This window comes from Armigeres subalbatus, chromosome 2, assembly GCF_024139115.2.
Source record: "Armigeres subalbatus isolate Guangzhou_Male chromosome 2, GZ_Asu_2, whole genome shotgun sequence".
Classification (NCBI taxonomy): domain Eukaryota; kingdom Metazoa; phylum Arthropoda; class Insecta; order Diptera; family Culicidae; genus Armigeres; species Armigeres subalbatus.
This window is the reverse complement of record NC_085140.1, coordinates 195,992,746-196,005,198: the sequence shown is the minus strand read 5'-3', so window position 1 is coordinate 196,005,198 and position 12,453 is coordinate 195,992,746. Positions and strand designations below refer to the sequence as shown.

Here is a 12,453-nt window from a genome sequence, read left to right as displayed (position 1 = left end):
CTGGCTTAGAAACCTCGCAGTTAATAACTGTGGAAGTGCTTAATGAACACTAAGCTGCGAGGCGGCTCTGTCCCAGTGTGGGGATGTAATGCCAAGAAGAAGAAGAAGAAGAAGAAGGTATCTTAAAGGCATGGTCAAGTCAAGTCCTACGTCCACTTAGCGGTTATGTCACAGACATTACCCACTGTTCGTTTTTTTTTACCGCTTTTTCTTCTTAAGCCCCTAGTAGGCCCAAACTCCACAGACCATGTGCCATCATACATTGCGACTAACATTATTATCAGCCGTTAGCAACGATCCAAGGTAGACGAATTCATGACCCACCTCAAAAATATCCCTCTCTATCGTAGCACTGCTTCCTAAGCGGGCCCTGTCGCGGTCGGTTCCGTCCACTACTAGCATGTACTTTGGATTCGAAGCATTCACCACCAGTCCAACTCTTGTTGCTTCACGTTTCAGGCGGGTATACAGTTCTGCCACCTTTGCAAATGTTCGGCCGACAATGTTCGTGTCATCCGCAAATGCCACATTGAAAATGATAAGCAGATGGTACTTTGGGACTTGACACTCAAGGCTTTTTTAGGGATTGCTGTAAGTAGATCTGGTCCGAAGTGCAGTTTAACCATCAGTCAGAGTCGACGTTAATATCAGAGTTAATTAATCAGTTAATTGTTAATGCTACCACCTGTGATCATCTCGAGATATACCATTACGAAAGGCTGTGCTGGACTTAGATGTTACGAATAGCCATATTTTTAGAGCCGACGAAATCAATTAGGCCGTCCCCATTTGTCAGCCGGTGGGCACTGGACTTCCCAATAGTCAGTCTAAGCCCCGCCTCCTGGTTGAACTAAGCGATCTCGTTCTGCTTCAATTTAAATATCCTCTTGGATCCTACCACCTTTCAAGCAGGCAAGCGCACCAGTTCCCATGTCTGGTTCACAATATGGGATTGCATTTCCGCGTTCATGGTTTGCTTCCACTCGGGATTCTTCAATGCTTCTCTATAATTCGTTGGTTTTTGCGGGAGATATTCAGCCACACCATCAACAAGATTATCGAACCGGCTCGGCAGCACACCTCGCGATTTTCAATTTTCACGATATAGGTAGGCTTTTTTTTTTGTTGGGGCGTAGAACCACTGCGTCCATTGAGTTGAACTTTTGTGGTAGATATAGGTAGGCTTACCAGACGGTATTCTTTGGGATGACATCCTCCTTTTGAATACAATCCTCCCGTCCTCCTTTTAGCGAAATAGACGTACTGATTTGATTAATAAAAACATTCTCTCTTGAAAGTTCTCAGAACGAAGAAACGGTTTCCGGGCAATTTCAAGAGTTCATAGAACTGCTGTTTTCTTTTGGTGATCATGGCTGTTCAGGATCACCTGGGAGGCAAGTGACTGATTTTGAAGACAACCTTTTTAGATGACTTTTTCTCGGTCCTGATAATACAGAATTTTCCACAGAAATTTAAGTTTAAGGATCAATGTAGTTCCCCTAGGCATTATTTTTAGAAGTGACTACTTCTCTAAATGTGATGTATATTTCGTTAGTCACTTCACGATACTGATCATGCTCTTAGGTTGCTACAGAAAACGAAAGTTGTTACTTATCTGAACGTTTTGTATCGTACGGAGGAAGAACTAGCCACCCAGGGTCAAAGAATGATCCTTGCTATCTTACACTTTCACATTACCATAATATAGAAACTAAATAATGTATCTCTTTAGGTCTGCTGTGGATCATTCATATATTCATATATGTTTTTTGACATTTAAAAGTGTGGTATCGCTTTCCTTCAATGTTTTATGCTATCAAAAAATATGGCAAACATAAAAAAGGGAAGAAAAAGGAAGATTTTTTAAATAAAACAGCAGAAATCAAATTTTCTCATTTGTCCTTCTGTTAGCTGCTCTCGCTGCATCTGCTGTCCCGAATTCACACTTGCTGCAGTTCCGAGCCATCTCGGAGCCTCGGCTTGTAGACTGATCGAGAAAACGGTTTCCTTTATGGTCCACGCTGTATTCAACGAAACGTAATGTAATCGCCTTTTGGTCCTGCTTAGTCCGTTTCACATACTTTTTTTAACGAAGATGAAGGAATTCTGCAGACACAGACACCTGGGGAAGCGTACACAGGTAGTGTGGGGATGGGATCACCTTTCCCGACCCACCAAAATCAACTCCTTCCTTTCCAGCTTTCCCCCGGCCCGCCATAAGGCAATACTTTGGAGGATGACTATTGGGCATTGCGCCCCGTACATAACTTACACGCCTCAACTCTCCTGATACTCCCCATGCACCACCTGTGCACAAAAACACACTGGCACCACACTCTCCTGCCAATGCTGCTCAAAAGACAGCAAGAGAATACACGGGTACCCTGCAGGAGGTACCTCATGCTGCCCCTCACTGAACAGGGTAGTCCTTGTTCAGTGTGGTGATCACCCCGTCCTGCAACAAGGTGGCATCACTTGTATACCACACCGGAGGTGACCCTAGGGCAGTGACTCCTATGCCACTCCTACCTCAGCTCCTGACATTCAGTCACTCGCTCCGTGGGGGTATTACTTGCAATACCCCCATCTCCCATATGTTTCCACTCGTGCACCTCCTTTGCATCATTTGGGCGTGGAACACCCGGACTTTGATACTGCCAACAAATGGACGGATAGGTACCTAGCACGAGGTACCCCTGTTGATAGTTCGTAGCCCAGAAAGTCCTTGATCAGTGTGGTGGTCACCCGGCCCTGCAACAGAGCGACACCACTTGCCTTATATGTCTCCTATTTCTGAGGTGCCGCAGATGCATCAACCCTATGACACTCTATGTCTTGCCAGACATAGCAAGACTTTTGGGTCCCCTATTTCTGAAGTGCCGCAGAGGTACCTGCCATTCCTTCGCTTGCACCACATGTGTACCACTTGAGGTGTGCGGGTACCACCCGCTGCTACCCACTTGCCGCCGATGCAGCCCACGCTCTGTGGAACCTCCACAGGCTCCGTTAACTGCCTGGCTAATTGTTTCGCCCTCAGGCCAATCATCCTCTCGGTACGGGTCGCCTTACACCTTGGGATTCGGGGTTAAGGACGCCTCGTTCAATTTTCATAAGGTGTTCTCGTGGATGGCAGGTTGACTCATAATGGCAATCGGTTCTGCAGGTACGCGGTTGTCATTACTGCTTCATCCCACTAGACCTTCAACATGTTCGTATACGCCAGCAAGCAAATAGCCATTGCCTGCAGCGACCTATTTTTCCGCTCGGCCACCCCATTTTGGGATAAGTAAGGGGTCGTGAACTGAGCTTTTATTCCTTTGCTTTCGTACAATGCTTGCCATTCGCGGTTTACAAATTCACCGTTTCCGTTTGACTCAATCACAAGATGCTTCCTACCTAATATGTTTTTATCTATACGAACATACTCCTTTATCTTGGAGGCAGCTGAGCTCTTTATGCGAAGTAAGAACACCATCGCATAACGACTATAGTTATTATGAAACGATTTCCGGATGGCATCGTTGTTCCCATGGGACCGCATAAGTCAGTATGGATTAACTCCAGGATGCGTGAGGTACTCCTTCCGAGTTTCGCCGGAAAGAATTTCTTGGCAAACTTGCTTTTCAAACAACATTCGCAAGTAGCTCTATTGCTCCTAAGTAGGGGAACGGTTCGCCACTTCATCTCAGAGCTCCTATTTCCATCCCATCAAAAACAAAGCAATGGAAAGGAATTTGATTTGTTTATTATTTTTGTGATTTTTTTTCAGCAGTGAGCACGCATGTTGACAAAAAGAAGCAACGAATTTGGTGCCGTATTTCTTTGTTTAGCGATGAGATGGATATATGTACAGTGAGATGGAGATAGGAACAGTTCCCCTAGTTCATAACATTTCAATCCATTTACCCACTTGTCCGTTTTCATGATACGTAGAAGATCAAGGTTGCGATGACCGACGCTTCTATGTCACAGATGCTGACAGTTTTAGTGACAGTTGCTGACTTTTCGTGCACCTTGGGCCAATCGAGGCTGGTATAGGCTGCCCACTTTTTCTCCGACAACTAGAATTTCACCGGATTGACATTTTATTTCTCACGTCCTCTTGTTGAACTTGATAACAAACTTCTTTGCGACTAGCTGACTAACCACTAACAGCGCTCCTTCTATCTTCTCCTTCTTCTCTTCTCATTAGCATTGCATCCCCCACTTCGACATTGCCGCCTTGCAGTTTAGTGTTCATTCAATATTTCCACTGTTACTAACTGCGTGGTTTCTAAGGCTTACATCACGATGATACTTTTATGTCCAGGGAAGTCGAGACAATTTCCAGCCCAAAAATTCCAGCGAATGTAAACAAATGTAATATGGCTACAAGGGTTCAATCAAATTTTGATAGAATGTGTTTTCAAATAAGCAGGTTCCTGTTTCTTCACGAAAATAAAAAAAAAATCCGCCTATACTTGAAAGCCACGGGGCCAAAACATGCGCTGAAAAATATTTCAATTTGGAGAGTTGCTTTAAAACGATTTAGCCGATTTAGCCACAATTACTCCTGATCTCCAGGAATTGATTGAGAACCACTGATCTAAACACCGTACACTCCCAACAGTAATCAGAGATAAACGTTACTTGAACTACCAACATTAAGAAGGTTTGTCATAAACTGGTAAGATTTCACTATTGAATTGGACATTGAATGACACGAATAAAACAGCATTATTATCAAATATTTTATTGAAACAGATATTCAATACACCATACAAGTACACATCAACACTTTAGGATAAACATCGTTTTACATATAAAATACTAGTTCTATTTCATGGCTGTCGTTTATTGTTCCGTACAACATCTGTAGATTGAGTTTATGCTCGAAAACTCTTACATTTTTTTCTAAGCATGAAATATTTTAACCTTTTTCGTAGCCGTTTTCAAAATATCTCATAAAAGCATGTGCAGTTGAATATGTTCGATTTTTTCGATACAATGAAACAACGCGGGCTCAGAAAACCATTTTAGAACAGTATTTCTTCGCACCGTACAATACGCATGGCCTCTAACAGAAATTCTTTTTCTCTATCCTCCCTCCTACGGAAATGCAGCTGCATCCGAGCGTTGTTCCGAAAACGCAAGAAATACTCAAATGCGAACTGCTACCTGTGCGCCTCATCACCATCATCAGCAAGTACCTGTCTGCCAGAACACAGGGCCTTGACTGAAGAGCACCGCCTTGACCCCTAACTCGTTTGCCAACTCGCAGTACGTCAGCATCGAGCATGACGACGACGACGAGGAGGAAGCACCCATCCGCGACGGTAGATCATCATCGATCTCATCGAGGCACCAACATCATGCACCATGCAGCGGCAGCAGCCGCAACACGACACCGGGCACGACCCGGAAGTGCGACAGCTTGAGCAGAAGTCGGACGAGTCTGCGCAGCGAAACTGCCAGCAGTTCCGGTCACAGCCATCACCATCACCATCACCGTCACCGTCGTCAAACGAGTAGCGCCAGCAGCACCAGCTGCCACGCAAGGCAAACGAGAACCGATGATGAGGAAACACCAGAAGAGGAAGCCGCTGGTACCACGGCAACCTGCACCGAAGACGAACGTCATCGGGGAAGTGCTTCGACAATGTACGTCGAGAACTGCCACTGTTCGCGCGGTAATCTGACCACTACGGACGACGACGAAGAGATTCAGCAATTTTTCGTCGTGAACCGAAGCGTGTCTCGAAGACCGTCGAACGTAAGCTCCACGTCACGTGTCAGCCACCGGAGCAATCGAAGCACGCCTCGAAGTGGCGGAAGTCGTTCCAAGCGGGCCACGCCACTCAGTGGTGTCAGCTGTTGCTCTCACCATTCCCATCATTCGCAACAGACTTATCGGGGTCGAGGAGGTCACGAATCACCATCATTCCTGCAAGATAGTGGCTCAAACGCCACAATTTCAAACTTCAACATTAACCCAGCACGATTCCAGTGCAGCTACTACACTACTGCCGACGAAAGCGAAAACTCATACTGTTCAATAAGCGGAGAGAACATTCGACAGATACAGGCGCAAACGCAGATTCAGACCGCGTTGGAGATGAAACAAAAGGAGGAAGAGAAACGCCACATAATAGGACATAAGTCTAGACTGCAGCCACTTCCATTGCCACCACTGCAACCTGGCGATGGCAGTGACTATAACGACAGTCAACAGGAGGCCAGCATCACCGGATCCATCCTGTCGATCATCGAGAGCACATCCAGCGATCAGCCAGGTGGATCGACAACCACCAGCACCACCACATCCACCACGCAAAGACAGTTGCAACAAGTCAACGAACGAGGGGCAAAAAACGGCAATTCGGGCAGTCAGATGATCCTTACACCGTCCAAAATAACGATTGAAAATATTGGCCAACTGTCCGAAATTGCGGCCAACGATTACGAGTTCGACGATATTGACGTAAGCATTCCGGAGGTATTCCACTCTCCGTCAAGAATCAGGTGGAATTTCCTCGCCGGGTTGGACGAAAGCAAATCCAACAAATCCAGAATCAGTTCGATTTCAAGCCTGGTAGATGCCGGCAGTAGCGGTCGCGGCAGAAGTGGAACCGAATCTGGTGGAGCGGACGTGAGCGAGACGGCCAGCGAAAGACGGCGAGATGACAGTAGCGACAATGACTACAGCCCGAACTGTATCCAGGAACAACCGTTGCCACCAATACCGGCTGCCATTCAAAGTAGTTCATCCAGTTGTAAGATTGAGGAATTGCTCAAGAAATCATCACCATCGGCATCATCAGACTTCAAGACCGTTTCGATCTGGCGAGCAGAGAACGACGACGAAGCGAACGCGATCATTTTCCACCACGAGAGCGAGATTGTAGAAAATTGTTGCACAAATCATTTTTTAGACCACAGTAACTACGATATCTGCACAGTAGATAATTGTGATTACCTAATCAAAACCAGCGATACGCCAAAGAGTAGTCGGAAAAGTAGCATGAGTAAGAGTGAAGAACGCTTGAACAACTCGGTGGCGCTGTCTGTCTCCGCAGGGAACAAACTGGAGCTAAAGCAAAGAAACATCTTCACGTCAACGCTGTCGACAAGCGGTACACCACCGAACGTATACTCCATCATATCCCCGGATCTCAAACGCTTCGAAAAGCAAACAAATCTCACGCGGAATTCTGTAAATCTCAGCCAGAATCTTTCGTCACCTTCGTCCACGTCATCGTCGTCAATTTTTCTGGGCAGCTACAATCAAACCTATCGCAACATCAATCAAAACACCAGCGAAGACAAACTGTTGAACACATCGACGTCCAGGTCCCGTTTGAACACCACTCGGTCGACTACCAGCATCAACAACAACAACACTTTGGATGTCAACGTTGACAATCGACAGCGACTGGGAAGCTCAGTTTCACTCAACCTCCAGCAGGCGCCATTCAGTATAAGCGCTTCGTCGGCAACGGCAGCAGCTGCTTCGCAATTCTACAACAAGTCGTACCACATCAACCTGACGGCTCAGAACCGTCTGTACTTCCACGCATATTCCAATCTCGTACGGGAGCAGGAGCAATGCCCGCATCATTCACCGTCACCGGCGCAATCCGATGACCAGTCCAACGGTCAACAGCCGCAGCCCTGTGCCCAGTGCCAAGAGCTGTACGGATGTCCCCTGTACTACAGTGGCAATGCGACCAACGAGGAGAGCACCGGTGGAACGGGAGTCTTCAACGATGCCACAACCAGCAGCAGTGCTAGTCTGACCGGGTCCGGAAGTGGTCGGCGTGGTGCCCGCACGGGGTCGGCCCGCTGGCGCCGAAACGTGAGCCACTCGCTGCGCATCCACGGCCTGGTACGGGTCGTTCGGACCAGGGCCCGCAAGTGCGCCGACTACATCCGCCAGAAGGAACAACAAACCAACAACCGTTTTCATCGGCGAAAGTAGACGCTATCTAGGGGGGAGGAATGCAGCGCGAGAGAGTGGTTAGTCAATGGTGAGAGGAATGGATGGTCGTGAGAGTGTTTGCGTTGATTAGTGTGAACGTTGTTTTAGTTGAATAGTTATAAATGTGTACTACTTATAGGTTTTTCGTTAACCATTCGTCAAAAGTGAATCGCCTCCAATCCGGGGTGATCAAGTGATGCAAGCTCGTTTATTTGTTGATACTTCGGGTTTGTATGAAAGACTATCAAATCACTCACAAGCAAACACACTCAAAACAACCCGAAGCAAAACAAAGCGGTAACTTTGAGCAAAGCCTACATGAATTAAAGAAAAAGTAGTTGAAGTTAGAGTAACATTTGCTATTTGTAGTATACCTAAGCCTAAAAGTAAGAAACATGAGCAGTAGGAAATAGAAGTTAGTCTAATCAAATAACCGAATGTTACCGTGGTTAGGAATTTCGAAAATAACGTTTGGCCGACCGTTTCCAGACATTCTGCGGAACGGCAGCCCAACTCCATAGGTTAACCCGCTAAGCGAACTAATCTACCGATAGCGATTAGAGATCGGCAGTTGAAGGCCAGTTCGTCAAATGACAAGATATTATACTAAGTAGTCAATACACTATACATAAAACTAATACATAAGCAAAATAAAACACGTAAGAATGGTAAATAATCGAAATTAAGTTTTTTGTACACTTTTTGATATTTTATTTTACAAAAATACAAAAAAAATAAACTAAGTAGCTTTGTCTTTGCACAAATTAATTAAATACTTAGGTGGTGAGCAAGAGTTTGACACGTCGGGTTCGAACCGGCTCTCTTGCTCTCTCTCAATATGAATATAGTTAAGATACACATAAGCGTTAAAATACTAAAACAAAATTGTAAAAAGTGATAAAACGGTTAAGTAGCAGAACATCCAATAGTAACTAGATATCTCAAAACCAATAAAAATAATTGAATCATTAATTTTTAACGGAAACCTTGTATAGAAAAAAAAATAACAAATTGCAAAATAACGAATGCAAAGATCAGACAGTTTTTAAATCCTCTACTACGGAGAGACTACTCTAATCTTGTTGAATAGTTCTTTTTTTAAATAAATCAACCAGAAAAAAATAAACTGCTGGAAGAAATCGTAGACGACGAAATACGAATAATACTGAAATACAGTCGTGAAGGTCTTGGAAGTAGAAGCCAATCTCCTTGCCAGCAGTTAGTAAGAGACAGAAGGAATTTAAATGGGTAACAGATGAAACCTATGTAAAAAAATTGAAATATGCATTAAATGATATTACGTTTCAATAAAAGAAGGAAAGGACATTATTGAGCTTTGTTTATGACTTATTTCATAGAAATATATTCGGTTCCAAGAGTCAAATAAAAAGTATAACATTCAACAATTTTAGTTCGGTTGTGATATTAGCCTAAGTGTAGGAATGCAGAAACTGTAAATGATCGAACATTGTTATCGGAGTCGTTTAGGTTTGATAAATTATACATAACACACTTATTGATGAAACGGAATTGTTATTTTATACAAAACTTGAAAACTGAAAGGGGAATACTCGTAGAAATTGATGACGGTATATATTCTAAATGCAGCCGCTAACGTTTCTATTCTGCCTATTTTCAACCATAAACGTTAATTTGACGTGTGCAAAACATTTTAAACTAAAATCATTTATTTTTATTTCGGAGCAAATTCAAACTGGATTGATAACACAGAACATAATGATCTATTGCATCAGGGTTGTATATTTCATATCAAATATCAAAAACGTTTAAGCTCAGATGTAGCATCCGCAAAATTTACTTCGGCATCCTGGGAAGTCCTTATGAGCTCCAGCTGATACTTAGTTATTGGAAGTCCTACCATGTCTTTTTTTAGGCATCCGATGGCACAAATGAAGGCACGGAATTGCCAAGCCAGAAGTTTCGTGTTGTTCGCTTGGACCGCTAAACGTCAAAGAGATGTTTCGGACTGAAAATGTTCTTTTCTGGGCAATGCCATCAATTCATGCAAACCATGATTACATCGATGGTTTTTGATTAACAATTGTGCATCTGAAGCAACAATAAAAATAATTTTAAAAAAACAACGAGAGTTTCATGAAATTTGATACAAAAAGCATTTAAAATTAAAAAATATCTTTGATGTATTTTAATGTTTCTAAAACTGAATTGAACTATCCAACAAGTTCCATAATCTTCGCACTAGAGCACCTTTTCTTTGACAAAATAACATTCAAAATAATGAAAAATCAACACTTTTCGTTAAGGACATAGTTGGTAGAGTACCACGATGGCAGTCAATATGGCACCGGACCTTCCACGGGTCAACCCCACACCTCCCGCACTCCTCTCCCACCAACATTCGGATGCATTGAACAGCATCGAACAAAAGTCTAATATTGAAATTACTAACCTGTTCACAGCATATTTATTCACTTCCCGTGATAATGGACATGTTTATCCAAAGAGTCCTATGTATTTCGGCTCGAATATTATCATAAATCAGCAGTTTCGTGCCAATTTAATAGCCGTTCGCGATTTGGTGGGTTTATCACTGCACTTCATTTCTTCTCAAAGAGCACGGAAAAAATCAAGTTTTTACTCACTTCTCCGAACATGAGCAGCCCGAAATGTTGATGGAATGCAAATTAAACATCACTTTTCGAAATCTGTCATTTGTTTAAACCGAAAACTAAATATAAACTGCTATTTTTGCCCGAAAAAAACGATTAAAAACTGATCGCGAAGCGAATGTAAACACCGCGGTGCACCGGCAACGGCAGCAGCAAACTAATAAGTAGGGTGGTTCAAAAAATAATTTTGCTCCGCCACGCTCAGTCGATTATGATTTATAATTTGAGTGTCATCCAATGGTTTGGGTTGGTTTTAATAGAGGCTTACCGTGCACAAGTCGTTTCAGGTTTGTATGACAGTTGATATGGCGAGGTTGAATTTAACATTATTTTGATTCTGGCACTCCGTCATTGGGCGGTAGTGCTAAAGGTACTATTGTTGTGGTATCGCTAACCTTTAAAAAAAATGAAAAAAAAAAATAGAAATTCGGTACATTTTTTAAATCAATTTTTTTTGACGCGGTGCCTATCCATGATAGGACGTTTTACCCTACAGATGGATTGCTGTCCCACTCATATGTAAAGTAGAAACCACCAATTTGTATGAAAATCCAACAGCTTCCACTGCTGGTAATCGCCAGAATAGTCAGAATAGCATCGTCATGAAGATCGATGTATTTCATTCAGTTTCACTACACTTTTTCATCTTTGTTTTCCACCACGTACTAAATTGGAAGAATATCTTTCACTCTAAATAATTTATCGATAACTAACTCACGAAAGGCGTTTAAATATTTTTTTCCCAAACTCAGGACATTTTTTTTCTTCGTCACCTTGTTTACAGTCTACTAACGATTTGAACTGGAATATCTGATAAAACATCATGCACTCAATAAAATGCGTTTGTTCAATTATATTCTGCTTGGGTAATAAAAGTAAAGTCTTCCAAATACAGTTTTTCGTCCACACTCGTCAAGTACCTATACCAAATGTTTTACTATTCCGAAACATAAAAAAAAGGGGAAATAATTTCATTCGGTTTAAATGGGATTGTATTTAGACAATTTTATGAACTGAAACCAAAAAATACAAACTTATTGAAGAAATTCGAAATTGATCGAAATGATAGTTATGATGCATGAAGATACAGATATAGAGCCTCTTGAAAGGAGGCTTCCGAGCCTCTTGAAAGGAGGCTTCCGAGCCTCTTGAAAGGAGGCTTCCGAGCCTCTTGAAAGGAGGCTTCCGAGCCTCTTGAAAGGAGGCTTCCGAGCCTCTTGAAAGGAGGCTTCTGAGCCTCTTGAAAGGAGGCTTGAGCCTCTTGAAAGGAGGCTTGAGCCTCTTGAAGGAGGCTTCCAGGCCTCTTGAAAGGAGGCTTCCGAGCCTCTTGAAAGGAGGCTTCCAAGCCTCTTGAAAGGAGGCCTGAGCCTCTTGAAAGGAGGCTTCTGAGCCTCTTGAAAGGAGGCTTCTGAGCTCTTGAAAGGAGGCTTCTGAGCCTCTTGAAAGGAGAGGCTTGAGCCTCTTGAAAGGAGGCTGAGCCTCTTGAAAGGAGGCTCTGAGCCTCTTGAAAGGAGGCTCTGAGCCTCTTGAAAGGAGGCTTCCGAGCCTCTTGAAAGGAGGCTGAGCCTCTTGAAAGGAGGCTCTGAGGCCTCTTGAAAGGAGGCCTGAGCCTCTTGAAAGGAGGCTTCCGAGCCTCTTGAAAGGGAGGCTTCCAGGCCTCTTGAAAGGAGGCTCTGAGGCCTCTTGAAAGGAGGCCTGAGCCTCTTGAAAGGAGGCTTCCGAGCCTCTTGAAAGGAGGCTCTGAGCCTCTTGAAAGGAGGCTTCCAGGCCTCTTGAAAGGAGGCCTGAGCCTCTTGAAGGAGGCTTCTGAGCCTCTTGAAAGGAGGCTTCCAGAGCCTCTTGAAA

General features: G+C 43.7%; 2 protein-coding genes across 2 annotated transcripts in view; both read left to right on the top strand.

The window, feature by feature from the left end:
• The window catches only part of LOC134211462 (glucose transporter type 1), a 519,077-nt gene extending 513,728 nt beyond the window's left edge, over window positions 1-5,349 (top strand). Inside the window, exon 19 of the mRNA XM_062688339.1 lies at window positions 5,103-5,349. Within this exon, the coding sequence (XP_062544323.1) occupies window positions 5,103-5,215 (113 nt within the window). The 3' untranslated portion in view covers window positions 5,216-5,349. The remainder of the gene's footprint in view (window positions 1-5,102) is intronic.
• A 255-nt stretch (window positions 5,350-5,604) lies between these two features.
• On the top strand, window positions 5,605-11,856 carry LOC134211464 (uncharacterized). The gene has a single exon (XM_062688342.1). The coding sequence runs from the start codon at window positions 5,639-5,641 to the stop codon at window positions 7,955-7,957; it is 2,319 nt and encodes a 772-aa protein (XP_062544326.1). The 5' UTR covers window positions 5,605-5,638; the 3' UTR covers window positions 7,958-11,856.
• The last annotated feature ends 597 nt before the right edge of the window (window positions 11,857-12,453 follow it).

Excerpts from the sequence above, each read along its gene's own strand:
- LOC134211464 (XM_062688342.1), top strand. The coding sequence starts at position 5,639 with ATGTACGTCGAGAACTGCCACTGTTCGCGCGGTAATCTGACCACTACG.